The sequence below is a fragment of the Porites lutea genome, chromosome 6 (assembly GCF_958299795.1).
Source record: "Porites lutea chromosome 6, jaPorLute2.1, whole genome shotgun sequence".
Taxonomy (NCBI): Eukaryota; Metazoa; Cnidaria; class Anthozoa; order Scleractinia; family Poritidae; genus Porites; species Porites lutea.
In genome coordinates, this window is record NC_133206.1 from 16,210,366 (window position 1) to 16,228,154 (window position 17,789).

Sequence of the window (17,789 nt, forward strand, 5' to 3'; positions counted from 1 at the left end):
GCGTGGGCGTCTTCGTCCATCGTTCGCTATCTGCAGCGAAAATTCAGCGGGACACTTACAGCGGTTTGATTTCTCAGTTACAACTCTCTCATTGAACATGGCCGCAATTTGTGTTACGGGATCAGTTACGATTTCACTGATATTTGTTTCGTTAATGTACTGACTAGCTAGAATTGCGCTACGGTTTTTAAACCCTAGAAGCGTGTGTAGTATAAATCACCTTGTCGACGAGAATATGAGAGAGATTTGAAGCGCCTTAAGAGGGTAGGAGAGGAAAAAGACAGGGATTTCTCATTTGAGTTGACTCTAATTTTATCTTTCAGCCCTTGAGAGGCCTAAGATTTTAAACAAACCGGAAACGTTGTGATAGTTCAAAGTAATTATTAAAGAAGGAAACAGAAAGATCCTTCCTGACGGGCGAATCGCATCAGACACCTTAGTAGCTACACCTGTTGTTATGTTGCAAACTAAGACTATATAAAGTCAAATCAGTTCTTGTAGAATTAACTCACAGCTTAGAATTTTTTTCTAGTACACAATAATGGTTCGAAAAGGTCTGACTAAGGGGAATGTAAACTATATTTAGTATTTCAGTATAAGGAGAGTTGATATGACAACACGAAAGGTAACTTGTTTAAATGATTAAAATAAGTGTTTAACCCCTCAATGCTATAACCCTCAGGGGTAATCGTGGCTTATACATATTCTTCTATTTCCTCCGCGAACTTCAATATAGTAGATAAGGAATGTTGCGTAATGTACACCTAGTGAGACTGTTCAGTTTGATATATGGAAACCGGCAAGCCTTTAGATAACCTGTCGAAACAAGTTTCGTGTATTCGCCAGCTAGAGATACAAGCTAGTTTTCAAAAGTTTCAGATCTCCCTTTTAAACTCGTATTTCGCAGCCATAAAGACACATTGAGACGCAGACCTTGGTTCCGTGAAACGAGTCATTGATCCGGTTTGTTGAAGTGTATGAATAATCGGCCAATGTTTTCATCACGAAACGATGCTAACTTGGCCATGTATTAATTGGATATCAAAGTGATTAGAAGGGATTCGCGGTTTCATCCCCTATGATATCAAACCATTAACAGAACAGTGTAACGTTTCTCGTCTTGCATGTCTCAGTGATTTCTGTCGATCGAGAGAGAGTGAAAATATTTTTTTCTGAAATTTTTATTGCAATAGTTGCCAACAAACTTTCTGTAGATTTAAAGAAGGCTCAGTTTTTTTAAAAAAAAATAGAAAGCACAAAAATTGAACCGTTCCCTTTTCTAGACAACTGAAGAGAAAAAGGATTTCGTTGTTTTCGCTTATTCGCATACATTGATTGGTTATGTGTACTGCAAATGTGTTAATCTGTTGGCAAAAGAGAAGTGAGCCTGACCGCTCAATAGCTTTAAGTCTGTATTAGTACATATTAGTTGACAGAAATCACTGACTTCCTGCTACTGAAAGCTCTGCGTGGGTAAATCGTTTGTGTCGTCTTCAGTGCAGTTAATTGAAGTCTAAAAGGGATAATTTTTGTCTGACTGAAAGCAGAAAGAGACAATACAAGCTTTCACTGATTATTGAATCTCTTGTATTATGTTACGGTTAACTCACAAATCATTGCTACCACGGGGACTTCTAAGAAAGTTGTGAACCTGTAAGACGAAGAATTAATTAAAGGGAGTTGCCGTAAAAAATTTCTCACACCTCGGCATGCACGATTATCAACCCGGCTTACTGAGATTGTATCATTTTGAGGTTTAATTATGCAGCTCTCTGACACAGACTATATGATGCAAAATGTTCATGGTTAAAAAAGGACTACAGAGATCTATTTTTCATGAGGGTAAATATAATCGCATTTCTGTTAAGTTTATTCGACGTCTGATATTATGATAGGGGCTATTTACAAAGCACACAGCCATGCCTGAGGGCTTGCAGCGCCGTGTCTACGAAACAAAGTGATCTTAGTAGAATAAGTTGAGGTCTTTCTCTAATTGTCTCAACTCTAAAACGGAGTGGTGTAACGTTGTAGTTCTCAACCTTGTTAACAACGGATTTTGAAGTTAGGCCAAAGCACCGACTGACGTGTTAACCTGTAACATGCCGCGGCAGTACCAAGAATTGTATTTAACCCTAGGTCAATATATCTCAACATTGGCCGACAGGCTTGTGTAATGAGAGAAAGTGGCTAATTCAGGTTTACGCCGCACGTCGCGACAATTGTTTTTACTTCTGAGTCGTTTTGAAGCGTTCAGGGGGTAGCCTGTAGTAAAGACAACATTACTCGGCTATAAAAAGCGCGGCAGACTTGTAAAGTAGCTCAGTTGAGTGAACATACGCCATGCAGCAGATACAGTCTTGGTCATCAATTCTGGTTGTTTTAGCAGCCTTGTTGCTGAATCAGGTGACAATTTCACAATGTTATTCTCATTTGGCTTTGAAGTCCTTAAAGACCAACGATCTACCTATTGACCCGGCGATGGAAAAAATTCAACCCAGAACTATTGACTGTGGCGATGTACTTCAGCAACCGAGTAAAAAAGATTTAAACGAGAGGAAACTTCGTAGACGTCTTGGGGGAAGCATTAACGAGCGATATTTGTCCATAATGGAGCCCTTGCACTCATCGGACACATTTGTGAGACAAGTTTCGTTGCGTGGCATCAGCACGTCGGAAAAGAATTTACTCAGGCAAATCATCAGAAATGAGACCTCATCAAAAATGGGCAAGCCATCCCCGTTTATAGAGAGATATATGATGAAATGGCTCATCCAGAAATCAGACTGTCCTGTTGAATACACTTGGAAAGATTTGGGATTCTGTTATTGGCCTCGATGGATATCGGTAAGAGCATTTTTTTTTATATATACTTTGACATATCGACCTCGGATAGCTATGAAACACGTACCCCATATGTGAACAAATATGTAGATGAAGGTGTGTGGCTAATTATGATCTCAGTTACAGATAGATTTTCGTCGATTTCCGAGCAATCAGTTAGAATTTCAGCCCGCTTTTCAGCCATCGTCAGTTCAAAAAACCTTCATTTGTCAGCTGTTCAGTTGCTGAAAGCTAAAATTTTTTACTTATTCTCAGTTGCTGATTTCTACTTCCAGAATACGCAAATTCGCGATTAAACAAAGCGTATTAAACCGAGTTTGGTCTCGTTCTTGGTAAAAGAAAACAAACTAGCGCAACAGGACCCCAGTAATTAGTCAGTTCTAAGAGGCCTTTCACCACGGAGGAGTCAAAATTGAGAGTCTAATTATTAGGTAACATGATTATCAAGAACAGTGTTTCTTCAAGATCCGTTTCCAGAGTAACTTAATATTTTTTAAATGGCCACACCTTCAAGAGAATCCGCAGAGTCAACAGGCAGACTGACTACGTTGTATGTGGAACAGGATCTTGGGCATCCTTGGAGACCCACGGCAGGGGCAGCTGGTCGGGACGATAGCATTGGCGAATCCAGACCTTCAGATAAGGGGAGGGGGGGGGGGGGGCGGTCATCCAGACCCTGAGATAAGGCGGATGCCCGGTCTCAAAACAAAATTTCTTCTGCCCTTCGTGCCTCAGTTTGGTCTAATTAGCCCCTCCCCTAGATCCGCCATTGGATAGAATGTTCGTAACGAAAGTTTACTATAAGATCGAACATTCTATCGTCCCGACTAGCTGCCCCTGGGTCTCCGACGATGGATCTTGGTAAACGAACTGCAATAGGTCGCAATAGTCAGTGCGGTGAATCATTTGTTAAGTTGAAAAAGTCAGAGTTGCTAATCTTGGTACTCTCAACGTCACACACCGTTCTTTCTCCTTAGCAGCTTTCAATTCAGTCATAAATTGAGAAGCAAAGACAAAGACTCGAAAGTTGGAAAATCATGACGCCACTTAAATCATCACAAGCGATAGAACATTTCTTTGCATTGCATTCAGGTTTATTTCTCCAATCTTATTCAAATGGCTGCAAACTATCCTCTATGAAAAGAGCGCGATTCATTTAGAATAAAACTTTGGTAATATCACATCTAATTTATATTGAAAAATACAAATAAGAAAAAGGTCTTACTCTCGCTGGTCTGACAAGTGCCTATGAAGGCATGACTAAGCAATGCACATGCAATGCACAATGCACTGCCTTTTTCTTTCATGTTTATCTGTTTTCTCAACGTGTTTCTAACATGACTGATAACAAGAGGGCAGAATTTGTTGCTGTTGTGTCACTGAACTGTTGTTCAATTCAAAGTATAAACCAACGATCCGCGGGTATAACGAATTATTTGCATGCACGCGTCTATATATGGTTACATGAAAATTGTTACTTGACTCTGCATGAAATCATTGGCTTATTAGCTATATCCACTCTTAGAAAGATACCGTGGAGCGCGTGTCATATTGCTCTATTTTTATGTTTAAATAAAGTTGAGGGCATGTTACGATGTATGTAGTCCATGCAAAGGCGAAAATCCTCATGCACTCCCTTAATAGGCTTTTAGGGGGGTGTGACTTAAGCGCTTTTTGACGATGCTATGGTTAACCTCTTTGCAAACTATATCGAAACCCAAACGAGAGAAACAAACCTCAGGTTTCCTAATCTAAAAATGGCCGAACTTTCGGCCAAAGGACTGTGAAATTCATGCAATTACTGGTTACAATTTATTTCAATTAGGCAAAAAATCTTTAAATAAATAAATAAATAGATGAATAAAATATGCAATTATGACGTAACTTGAGGAATGTTTGTATAAACTAGAGCTAGAGTTATTTAAAGCAATTAAAGTACTCATGATACGCCGTAATAAATAAGAATAGGTTACTTTTAACGTTTCCCTTGGCAGAATATTTGACGCAAGATTCCTCCCTGAAAACGCATTGCACACAGCAACCGCCTTAGGTAACCGTAATATAAAAACAATCCATCAGGAAATCAAAACAACAAGTTCACACGCGTCCTCAACGCAAAGCTTGTTAAACTTTGCGTGCCGGCATACCAAGTAGGTCCTTTTGCGGTTGAATTATTCAGGATTTGTAGGTCATGATCGTAACCCCTTATTGAACTCATTAATTTGACAAGTAATCTTGCAAAGTGAATGTATTTTTTACACGAGTGGGAAAGTGATTTTAAGTTTGACCACCAAATAATGAAAATGGAAAGATTTATTGAGTTCTTCGGTTCAAATTCCAAGCTCAGGAATGCAAATGACTTTGGTTACTTAGTGACGAAGGCCCTTAGTTCGCGCGCTACGCGGCTTAGTTGCCTCATTGTGAAACTGATACAACAAGAGCCTCTGGATAATGGATTTAACGGATCTAAACTCCAGCCAACAGAAATATTCGGAAGCGGCCGGGAAGTTCAGATCAATAGCTAAAAATTGGATAAGCAATCAAGTAAGAACAGATTGCAAAAACAGTTGAGATTTTATTGTTGATGAGAGGTAGAGTGCTCTACTTACATCGATTTATCCCCTGGAAGCCGGAAAATACGATTGGGACAACGTTTGCATCCAGAACACGTTCACAAGTTCACTGATGTTCGTCAGCTGAACTGGGCCAAACTCTATTCTCTCTCTGTACTCTTGATTACTCTCTCTTTAAGAATATTAGTCTCTTCTTTCTTTTATTTAAATTTTTAGGTAAGAAACTCAGCGCGTACTAAAACTTATTAAGGCTGATTTCGCTGCACTAACAGAGAAGTACGTGGGGGCAGGGGTTTACGCACTTTAGTCTAAACCAAAAGATAGCGGTGTAGGAAACATCAGAAGAGTTTGATTCCAGAGAAGATGACTTATCGGAAACTAGGATAAAGATCCTGAAATCTGGACATTTATTTATTTAACCCTTTGAATATAAGAGGATTTCCACGCCTAGGACCACCATTAAAGAGATGTTAAATTAGCTCTGCGTACACACGGTTAAATTTCCTTAACATCTGTTCAGAGTTTAGGAATATTTCTGAAATTCAATTAATTTGGGAGACAGACCAAACTGAAATGTATTGATTTTTGGCTTCATTCCGGCCAGCAGCATAAGTCATAGTGGCTGAGCACTTACAGTCACGAGCCTTCGTTTTCAAAAGGAAATCTTCATTTTTTTAAAAAAACGCTCTCAAAAGAAAAAGACCATCATCTCCTACAGTCTAAACTTTATATCGCTATTTAGCAAACGTTAGTTGAAAAAGAAGTTTAAGAAAGAAAAAGAGGAGATAGAAGTTCTTTGTAAGTGACGATGTCCTCAAGTACAACCAGCTGAACATTATAAAAAGGGAGTTAATGTTTAGGCAACACGGTTTTCGTCAGGACCTTAACGGAATGTGAACAGGTATTTTGATTCGTATTTTAATGTTTCAGCCAGTTTTTAAAAGCCATAATCTCACATGAAAAACTAAGGTTTAAGGCGAAGAGTAATGGTAGATAATCGTTAACACGTCATCAAAGGAACTGTTGAATCTTTAGAGGTAGCACGTCCGTTTTCCGAACTGAAATAACATTAGATTAAGGATGGGGCAATTTTTCTGTCTTTAATCTAGCTTAGCTGACACGAGCCCCTCTTTTTGGTTTTACCAACAAAGAAAGCATTCTTAAACTTACACGTGTCGTTTCTTTCAACTGGCTTAGTGAAGTCAAGTGAAAGCGGGCCAAGTATTCAGAAGTGAAGAACAACGGGATTAAAAATATTTCAGTACTTTACCGCTTGTCAAGCTTAGATTAACGAAATTCATTCACCTACACAGGCAGGAGGTTGCAAAAACAGATCTACACAACACTAAGAAGCTGTAATCGGGTAATAACATCTACATTTAGCAGTGATATATTAAACTACAAAAATAGCTTTGGCAGGAACATTCCATTCAACGAAATTCAAGGACGTTCGCGATTTTAAAATACTGCCTGCCTATACGAAAATTAGCTTCTGTTAAAAAAGACATTAAAGTATAACCAAAAACTTATCAACTTTCAGGGGGTAAAGAGGAATAATGGTATGTTCATATCCATTATATATTCTTCAAGATTTTTGTATTTTATCCTATTCCAGTCAAAATAAATTATAATTCCGCGTTTGAAAACTAAATCACTACAATGTCCCCGATGAACTTAGGAAAAACTTTAAACCCGCTACAACTTCATTTATGTCCTTATTTTTATTAACTTTTAATAATTAAATCGTTTCCTTCATAAGGCTCCTGCTTTTTGATTCATGTCTTAAATCTATAAGCTAAGGAGAAAGGGATTATTTTCAGAAGACGTATTGATGAAAGTCGCAATAAAGGTGTCGACTTAAAGTTTAGTGAAAATAGTAACGCTTGTTACCAACTGACACAATTCGTTAATGTGGTCTTCTTAATCAACCTCACTTTACTCGCGGCAGTCTTCAACGTTGGTTGGGACAAATAGCACTGAGATAGTACTTAGAAGTGAATGTCGCATTTAGTTTTTGTTCCTGATTTATATAGTTACAGGAGTGACGAGTTTGTGACTTTACGACTACGCAAAATATCAGCCAGAGATTGGCACCCTCCAAACTTTGAATAAGAGCATCTTTCTGAAGATTTTATGACTTTTTGTTGGTGAGGTGTGTCAAACATAAGCCTCCAAGACAGAATAACCGTTCAGCAGTCTGGCGACCTTAGATGTTTTGCACAATATTTTTTAAAACACTTACTACGTAAATTTATCCCAACACGAATGATCCTCGATGAATGCCCAAGTTCATACGTAGAAGCAAAATGGCAAGCGTTGTTAGGTTCCAAATTAATTTTATTTATTTAATATTTATCTTCTAGTTGGGCCGATGTGTAAACAAGCAATGTTCCTGGCCTTTGGGAATGTCATGTGCTGCCTCGGAACTTGCTCCTGTTTACTTATTACGCTGGAACTGCAAAAAACGCAGCGGGAAAAAAGCAAGGAGAGGGACTGATTCCGAGCGCGTTTCCTGCCGATGGGTGAAGTTCAGGTATCCCATCATTCATCAGTGCAAGTGCAAGTGTCAAGAAAAGCGAGAGAATGGGCACGAAACATCGACGGAACTGTTGTCTCCTAGTCTGCTAGAGCGAATTACAGGGAACTAATTAAGTTCCACAAACATAAGAAACTCAATATAATGTAAATAATATTTAATTGCAGATGAAGAGATTTGAAGATGCTATCAACTAAGCCTACGTGGCTGGCGGAATTTTTATGCGAGGGGTACTTTCCTGGCGGGGTAGCCGCAAGGGATTTTACTTCTCGCAGCTCCGCCCCCAAAACATAACATCACTCCCCCGTTAAATCTGCCAGCTACGTAGGCTACTATCAACTCTTCAACTGTCCTCGTGCGCTATCATTTAAAACGCTTAAAACGTATAAAATCAGCTGAAGTTTTGACGAAAATTTCGACAGGCTTAACTTTAATGTTTAACTCTAGTTTTTGTAGTTTCCAAAATGCTTTTGGCGCGCTAGAGATTGTACTGGTGTTGTGGTGTTATGCAAAAACAAGAAACGTTTCGTTCATTTCCAGGTTGTTGAATATCTAAAGTTGTTTAAAATGTTAAACGCAGTTAAGAGAGACTGAAAATATTAGTTATACCATATCAATTTTATAAATTCAGTTTCGTATACCGTTTACTGGTACCCAGTTTTAGTCTGAGTTTTCTTCACAGCGAATCAAGATGTTTTACCAATTATACGTTGTGGTAGTTTATTCCTGATTTACAGTATGAACGAGTCAACTAGCTACCTGCTTTTGATTTTCTGTGTAACGACAAGTAAAGGGCTTGTAAGAGAATCTCATACACCTTGAAGTTAAATAACCAAGAAATTTGCGAAATAATACAAGCTATAGAGCCTACGCTCACATCACAGACTTCATAAAAAAAATTATAAGAATTATCTTGCTTTTACTATTATAATATTTAATCACTTTTACTCCGAATTTTCTCCAGAAACATTTACATAGCTACAAATGCCCTTGATCCCACCGATTGGAATAAGTGTTACATCGCTTTAATCTTGTTACCCAGATCTCGCCCTGTCTTAAGGTGAAAAGTGATCGTGGGAGATCTGAGTACGAGATTGACATCGCTTTAGATTTTCAGTCTATGTTTACATTTTTTACAAGGTCTACTAGCTCTTTCCGGGTTTTTTAGATAGGAACACGAGATATGTCCAGGATTGCAAGACTGCAAGTTATTGAGATTTATGCTTCTCCAAATATATACTTCACGAATTAATTGTCCTTTAGTCCCTATCCTCACTTAAACGGAAGCAATTCTGTCTACATTAACGCTCAGGATTGTCAATAATTGCCGGTAGCCGGTCAAAACTCCCGGCTAGTTAGCCGTCCTTAACCGGCTACTTTCATCTCCTTCTACCATAACTGCTAAGTAGCAAAAAATAAGCACTATCGAATTAAATTTGGAAAGCATATGTTTCCCAGTTTAGGGGCGCGGTCCATTCATCCAAATTTTCCAACCGGTCCGACCGGGAAAAGTGGTCCACATCAAAAGGTGGACCAGTTTTTTCGAAACTTTTCCGGTTGGACCGAACCGATCCATTGAGTTTTGGACCGAAATTTCGGAAATTTTCGCTGAATGAATTGCGCCCATGATCTGTGAAACGTTCGAACCGTGCGATGTCGTGGAACGCCTGGGACATTTCGACGGCATTGTTCCCAGTCTTGCATGTATTCTGACGAAACAACATGGCGTCCGCGGTGGAAAATACCGATTGAAAATCCCCGGAAATGGCATTTCCGAGACTCTCTTAAACTTCAAAATGTCCCTAGATGCCTCGGCCCTCAATTCAAGTGACTAGTGCCCTTGGTGCGAGTTCCAAAGCCAGCTGCTATTTATTATTCATTGACAGCCCTGCATTAAGTCTCAGATTTGTGTTGCATTTCTGGAAATAAGTGGAACAGACACAGCAGAAAGAACAAAAATCTATAAATAGCCTGAAAATCCAAAACTCTTGAACCAAGGCCTTAACACCTGAGATGGAAATAACGCTACCATTCAGTTAAAAATGTTTAGATCTCATTCATTAAAAAAGCGAGCTCCAAAGGTTGTTTAAATTACGATAACGTTAAGAAATTTCAAAAACCATTTGGGGCCGTTTTTGCTGATAGACGAATAAAGTTGGCTTTTATTTTATTTTCAATTTATGAAATTCATTGTATTGATAAGTTCCAATGGGGAATCATGATTTACATATTTTTTTCCTTTTCAATGATTAGCATTTATAACGGATTACGATCACATCTTTACTTATGGCAAAATTAAAAACAAACAAACAGACAACAAACAAATAGATCGACAAGAGAATGGCGCGTCGAGCAACAGAGAAACCTATATGGATGGAGAAAATTTTTAAGGAGCCTCTGCCTTCACATCACATCGCAAGTTAGGGACAATCCCTTAAAACCCTTTTAATATCATCTCGCTAAATGTATGAAGGAAATGACCCCTGCTTCAATTTAGTGAGGGCCTGAAGGCATATTTAAGGGAACAGTTTTGTCCTCTAACAATGCCAACAATGCTTCGGACTGAAACTCACCAACCACGCGTGAGGCTCGTCATGCACAAATTCCTAGCAAACACATAGAGAGGTACTAATATACTGTATTTAGTATATGTAATAGGACTACATGCTGTCCAATTTGGAAATAATTGGATGAAAAAAATTCCGAGGACAGCCAAAATTGGACGAGGCCGTAGGCCGAGTCCAATTTGGCTGTCAGAGGAATTTTTTGAATCCAATTATTTCCAAATTGGACAAGCATGTAGTCCTCTTACTTATTAATTATATAGCTAGTGAGGAAACACAGCTTTGCAAGGAAAACTATGGGAACTGTCTCTGATAAAAAACAGACTGAAATCTTAATAATTTTTTTATTTTAATTCATTTTTAAATACATGCTGTAGTCCAAATAGAAATGAATTTCATTATCACAATTGAATTTAATAAATATAATAAATATAACAATACTGTAAAACTTTAAGGTCAAAAAATTTAGAATTCCATTATTTTGAAACTATCCAGTTTTCAATATCAAGAAATAAAAGTGTGTAAAGAAATAACACACACACAATAAAGATGGAAAAGATTAAGAAAAGAATGCAATTAACAAAGTGCAGAAAAAATAAAATTAATTATTTTAGTCTGTACAAAACATGCACACATTAAAAAAGTGCAAAACTACAATGAATACAAGAAAGGTGTAAATTTAAAGTTTTTGTGCAGTCAGCAATAGCTAGTCCTCATCTGAGTCTGAGAGTACAGAAGCTCTGATCCTTTTCCATGTATGTGGTGGCTCTGTGCTTTGGTGAGTTGGCACTGGCATATTAGATAGACCTGGAAAGCCAGGAAATGCACCATAGAAATTCACTGGACCTGTAAAGTTGTTGATGGTACTGAAACTGTTGCTGGAAGAACTGGCTTGAAGGGGTAGTCTATCCTTATTGGGGCTGCTGTTAGCAGGTTGTTGTTGAATATCACTTGTTTGCTTGCATCCACTGATTATATTTGACAGTTCCCTTGCCTGATTCTCGTCATCTCCTTCATATGAATTAAGGCTGAGAATATTACGGTGTCCAGTAACATCAATAATCTTGTCCCTCGGGACACCAGCATTCTTTAGCTTTTGCACACAAGTTTTTCTGCTCGAATGATTGGTAATTTTCTTACCAGTGGCAGCAGTTAGACCAGACTTGACAGCCATGTCTTTCATAAGCTGTCCAATTTTGTGTTCACCCATTCGTTGTCTGCTAAACCATACTTGGCCCTTGGGTTTTGAAATAGTTGTCAAGTAGAATGGCCCACTGTCTCTCATTTCTGGTGGTCTTCTAGACAGCATTTCTTCGAAAAGCATTACAGGGCATCTTTCGCCGCCAGTCGAAAACATTTTGGGTTGTACAGCTCTGTGGGCGATCCGGAGACCTCCTTGCCTCGTTTTTGTAGGACCTTCTTTAAAAGTTATGTATTTGACAACGCTGTCAGGACTGGTTATGATGCTGAAATCTTCCACCGTCATTGAATAGTGCTCTTGTCTCCCTCGGAGGCCAAAGTGTTCAGTGACATTTTTAAAGTTTACATTGACCAGAGCTTGAGCAGAATGTTTACCGAGCTGACCTGACTGCCAGAGGAATTCTTCGTCTTCTTCATTCAAAGCGTGAGATGCATTTTTTCGCTTTCCGTAACCCTTCACTCTCAATTCTCTTGCTTTCGCCTCAAGTTGTTGCCTTGACTTTTCAAATTCGCGGTCTCGCAAGATGCTGTGTTTTTTGCCAGCGTTTTTTAAATGGCGGTCCAACGCGCTCTGCATCACTGCCAGACTTTCTGGTTCATATTCGCCGCCGTCTTTTTTTCGAATTTCGGCAAAGAAGCGGCAGAGAATTGCATCTAGCTCTTCTGGAGGGATATCTTCAAAACGTCTCGCTTCGTTACGCTGGAGTTTCCACTCGTTGAAAACGTTCAGCCACGTTTTTGTGCTCTTGGTGGTGTTTGAGTTTTCGTTTCTGCTTCTAAGAGTATTAATTTCCTCTTCCTGCAACCATGGAAATCTCTCATTTGTGTTAGAACTGCTAAAGATGGAAAAATTTGGCAAATTTTCTTCACTGAATTCCTCCATGTTGTCAACAACAATGGCGACCTGTGCGGCTTTTAGTGCTGACGTTTGCTCACTGCTGATTGGTTGGTTTCACAATCCATTGTTTTTTCTCGGATTTCATTGGCCGAAACAAACTGTCCTATTTTTTCCCAAATAGGACAGTTTCTGCATTTTTTACTCAAATTCCATATTGAAAACTGTCCAAATTAAATCCCAAATTGGACAGTTCTGAGAAATTAAAGGATAATAGCCGTGCTGACAATACTGGATTAACTGACTGCTATATAATTATTCGATTAACCGCCCTGGGCGCTTATTAAATTTTTGGACCTTGAGAGTGGGCGCTTACTCGAGGCTGGGCGCTTATTAAATTTTCACCATTTTCAGCAAGTGTAGTATTGCAACAAAACAATAAATGGTAATAACAAAACTCGAAGATGTAACAAGGCAAGGTTCCTGTAAAATACTTTGAAGAAAACTCCGTCTCCGGGGAAGTCTCTTATTGGTACTTATTCAATTTTGTGGGGGGGGGGGGGGGGGGGGTGGGGTGGGGTGGGCGCTTATTAACTTTTTCTGCCTTTAGGATGGGCGCTTATTCGAAGTGGGCGTTAATTCGAGGTTGGGCGCTTATTCGAATAAATACGGTAATCCTAATTAGTAAATCGACGCTGGTCATCGCCTGATGAAGAACTCTAGTACTGATGCTGTCGAAACGTCACGATTATCAGTAACATGGTGAGACAAACGATAAAAAAACAAACCCTTAAAAAAGGCATATCTAGTTTATCAGATTCTGCTGTTTTCGACCTGCGAAAATCAACGAGGACGGCATCAGTTACTGCTTGAACTGGACAAGGCCTCTCGTATAACGACAAAAAGGCACCGAATATAATGGCAGGAGAACCGAACCGCTTGTAATACACTTACATGACCAAATTTTTTTCACGCGTACGTTGACCAAGCTGCTAGTTTTGGCAAGAGAGCATTTTATCGGCCAAAATGATATGTCCATTCTCGCTTTTACGAGCACACTAAAAAGCCGAAAAAAAAGGTTTGGGAATATTGCGCCACGACTCGACAATGCGACAACACAAGAAAACCTGCCTGATTACAATAAACAAAAATGCAAATCTCTGTAACTTTAAATTGAAAGTCTCTTAAACAACCAACGTCAATCAATTGCACAATAGCACAAATATGCAATATCAAACATGAAAAATATGAGTCATCATATCATACGTGACTCGTTAAAGAGCCTGAGAGTTTGTGGCGTTTTCCGAAGGCAAGGGCAAAGGAGTTTTCATTTTCGGACGTTCTCCTTTTTTTCTGTTGCGGGCTGAGTCCAACGAGAGATCATATTTTGCTGCACCTTTCATATAATGAACACGTATAAATCGTCATTTATCGTCTCATATACTCATTTCTAAATGTATGTGATATATAACTGAATAACATAATGGCACACCGAGCGTTATTAATATGACCTTACATGTTTTTATGCTACGGTTAAGAAACTTTAGTTCTTTTGTAGGGTATGTTGACGTGAACAATATAATATACTAAATGATTTTCCCTTTTAGTACTAAACGAACCAATTGATACCAAAGGAGGTGTTAACGAAGCTTGCGGTTCCTGAATTATTCACGAACACCATGATTGAAAGTTAGCAATTCATGCGACAGGTGCCATTATTACTCTGCGATTTTAAAATGCAGTGAATATATCACTTTGTTGAAAATAAAAGAAATATTCAGCTGCCAAATACATTTTTCCTCTTGTAAGGAGCAATAGCAAGAAAGTACTTTAAGGTGTGTATAAAACAAAATCTCGGCCCCAACAGGAAAAAGCCTGCAGTGACTTTTTGGCGCAACGTAGATTGAGGAAAACAAATCGCAAACACCAGGGGCAAGAGTGCAACAATTTATTAAGGTTTGTGAGCGAAACTAAGTAATTAAACAATAACAATCTCCCGTGTGCCTCAGAAGCAGAAAAATAGGTTTCAGTGCATGAAAGCATTTTACGGAGCGAAAACTCGACCTTTCAAAGTGAAGCTGCAATCACGTTAAGCTAACTACCGTATCTTTACTTTTTTTATTTGTCCAGTTGTTTACAAATAAAAATTTCATTTGCTGTTAAAGACCAAAAAAGAGAAAAGAAAGATCTATAGAAAATGTTGAAGGCTCCTAAGGTTTTGTAGATTAAAACCAGGGGAGTTTTTCCAAAAGAGGTCAGATGGAAAATGAACGCTTGTATTAATTGACCTTAATTTTTAACGAAAATTGGTGAAAAGGTCGCTTTCAGATGCAGTTTCAGATGTCTCGAGTTAAGCCCTTACTTTTTACGTTAATGTTTGGTGTCTCGGCAGAGAGGAATCGGGAAATTCAGGCTGAGTGCAAAGTTACTTTTACCGCAGCTAAAACTAGCTTGGGAAATTATCACTAGAAATTGTTTACCGTATTTATTCGATTAAACGCCGCCCTCGAATAAACACCGCACCTCATCGGAAGAATACGGCGTTTGCTTGAGGATAATAAGAAAAAATTCGGTATAACTTGGCAATTTACACCTTCCAGACATTGCCCTTTTTTTTCTCAGCAAAATAAGAGAGACATTGGAATCTTTCAATTACATAATATTTACCAACGATCGACATTAACTGTTGTCAGTGACTCACAAAAAATTATTTCGAAATAAACGCCCCCCTCGAATGAACGCCGCCCTTGAATAAACGCCGCATCAGAAACGCTAAAAATTTAATAAACGCCGCAGCGTTGAATCGAATAGGTACGGTATTCAAAAAATGAGGAACCTAAATCAACATTTTTCGCCGTTAAATCAACCTTATGAACGTTATCTCAGGCAAGTATTTTGGTTTCAAACTTACTATGATATTTTACTCGTGAATAAGCAAAAAAGAGAAATGAATGTGATTAAAGGAAAAGCCTCGCATAATGTAAGGATGGCTAATGAATTTGACATGTATTTAAACTCGTAGCTAGATCCCGGAAATAACTTCCTCTGGGCAATATCTCTGCATTGTTAATACTTTCAAATATTGATTTTTAAACCACAGGTGCATAATCTGCTGTTTCATGATAATACATTATTTCTTCACAAAATTACTATATCATCATGCAGAGTTAGAGGCACGTACGCACGTAAAAATTACGTGACAGTGGATTTTTGATATTTCAAGTATTTATAAAGTGCAACACGACTTCACATCTTAACAACTGCCAAAATCTATCAATTAAATACATAAAACAAAGTGAATCTATTTAACCGTAGATTTCCAGTAATTGCGACAATATTCTGAGAAACGTAACGCCTTAAAACACCACAAAATTGGATTTCCCAGCTATAATATTTTCTCATCCTACTTGGGGATATTTCCTTCTTAATCATTGCCTGCATGTCGTGCATAATTTCACGAAAATCAAGGGCCTCCATTCGGGGAAAATTACATCATTGCCAAACTTACATGCGTCATTTCAGTCATCGCCGAAAATATACCGCATGCTCATCACGAGACTTATTTGCATACAGTGAAAGTCGCCACGATTCTTATCCCCAGTTTCCACGGTCTTCGCTAGGAACGCGTGGCCAACAAACTAGGTCCCACCGACAAAAAAAAGAAACGACTGCATTTTGAGAGTCACGCTCTGCTAAAGCAAGCTCGACTAATAAAACTACCAGAGATAATAGGAATTGCCCCTGTTGTGGATCCAATCAACTAGAAGACGAAGTTCACATTCTTTTTAATTGTTCTAAATACACTCTTTGCTTAGGAATAATTTTTACAATAAAGTTAAGATTCTGATTCCAAATTTTATCCAGTTACATGCTGACGTTTTGATTAATGAACTGATGAACGCATCTAGTAGTTACTATATATATATTTACATACAATTCATGAAATACATTTCATCACGCTTTGACTTCCGCGACGAATGATTACTAACAAAGTAACTTAATTTTCCGGTGATCAAATTTTAGTTCTTATTCTTAAAAGATAGTTATAAATATCTTTTCCAATACTGCATGTATGTACTTGTATGGTCCTGCAAATAAAGCTTGTTGTTGTTGATGTAGGGCAATGTAGGGCCGATGTATGGCTATGTATGGCTACTTAGGGCCGACGTGTAGGCCTGCGTAGGGCTATGTATGGCTGTGTATGGCTATGTAGGGCCAAGTATAGCTATGTAGAGCCGTGTAGGATATTTAGGGCCATGTAGAGCTATTCGGGACTATGTATGGCTATGCAGGTCTATGTATGGTTATGTAGGGCTATGTATGGCTCTGTAGGGCTGTGTGCGGCTATGTATGTCTATGTAGGGCCATATAGGGCTGTGTATAAGCGGTATGGAGGGCTGCGTATGGCTATGTATCGCCATGTAAGGCTATGTATGTCTATGAATGGCTATGTAGGACTATGTATGGCTCTGTACGGCTATGTATGGCTATGTAGGTCTATGCATGGCTATGTTATAATAATAATAATAATAATAATAATAATAATTTTATAACTTATATTGCGCAGGTGTTCATAAAAATGATCAAATGCTCATTAAATTAGTAATAAAAGCATAAAAAAAAACTATTTACAATACGAAAAACAATACAAATTTAATCTATAAACTTCTACAATAACAATCTAAAATATCGATATGTAACAATTAAAATTTATTTAACTATAAGCAAACTTAAGGAGGTGCGTCTTAAGATGGCCCTTAAAAGTATGTAAGTACGGAAGGTTTCGAAGCTTGCGCGGTAGAGCATTCCATAACTTGCGTGCAGCCTCCTGAGTTCACCTGAAAGGACCTTTCGCCTAGTGCGACCTTAGTTCTAAATGTTGGCGATGCTAGCAAAATCGCACTAGACGATCTGAGGTTATATGCGCCTTGCGATTTCAAAGAAACTGATTTCTGAATGTATGTAGGGGATATGCCATGGATAGTCTTGAATGCAAATAACAAAATCTTAAAATGAATTCGCTGCTTTAACGGAATGTAGCTCACACATCAATAGTGTAATACGGCTGAAGCGCGAGGCGCAGCAAACACGTCTTGCTGCAGTGTTTAAATAATGCTGAACCTTGGTAAGCTGCGAGGAAGGTAGACCATACAAAAGTTTTTGCAGTAGTCAACGCGAGAAGTGACGAATGCATGCACTAAGGTCTTAGTAGTCTTAGTAGTCGAATGTATGCACTAAGG

At 38.5% G+C, this 17,789-nt stretch overlaps 1 protein-coding gene across 1 annotated transcript; it reads left to right on the plus strand.

The window, feature by feature from the left end:
* The first annotated feature begins 2,241 nt into the window (after positions 1-2,241).
* Positions 2,242-9,207, plus strand: LOC140941522 (noggin-like). The gene is made up of 2 exons (XM_073390534.1): positions 2,242-2,844; positions 7,778-9,207. The coding sequence occupies exons 1-2, from the start codon at positions 2,341-2,343 to the stop codon at positions 8,060-8,062; spliced, it is 789 nt and encodes a 262-aa protein (XP_073246635.1). The 5' UTR covers positions 2,242-2,340; the 3' UTR covers positions 8,063-9,207.
* Positions 9,208-17,789: the final 8,582 nt, after the last annotated feature.

What these genes read in the sequence shown, in the direction of transcription:
- LOC140941522 (XM_073390534.1), top strand. Translation starts at nt 2,341, where the DNA reads ATGCAGCAGATACAGTCTTGGTCATCAATTCTGGTTGTTTTAGCAGCC. An exon ending in ATTGGCCTCGATGGATATCG is followed by an intron (nt 2,845 to 7,777) that starts GTAAGAGCATTT and finishes TTTATCTTCTAG; the next exon opens with TTGGGCCGATGTGTAAACAA.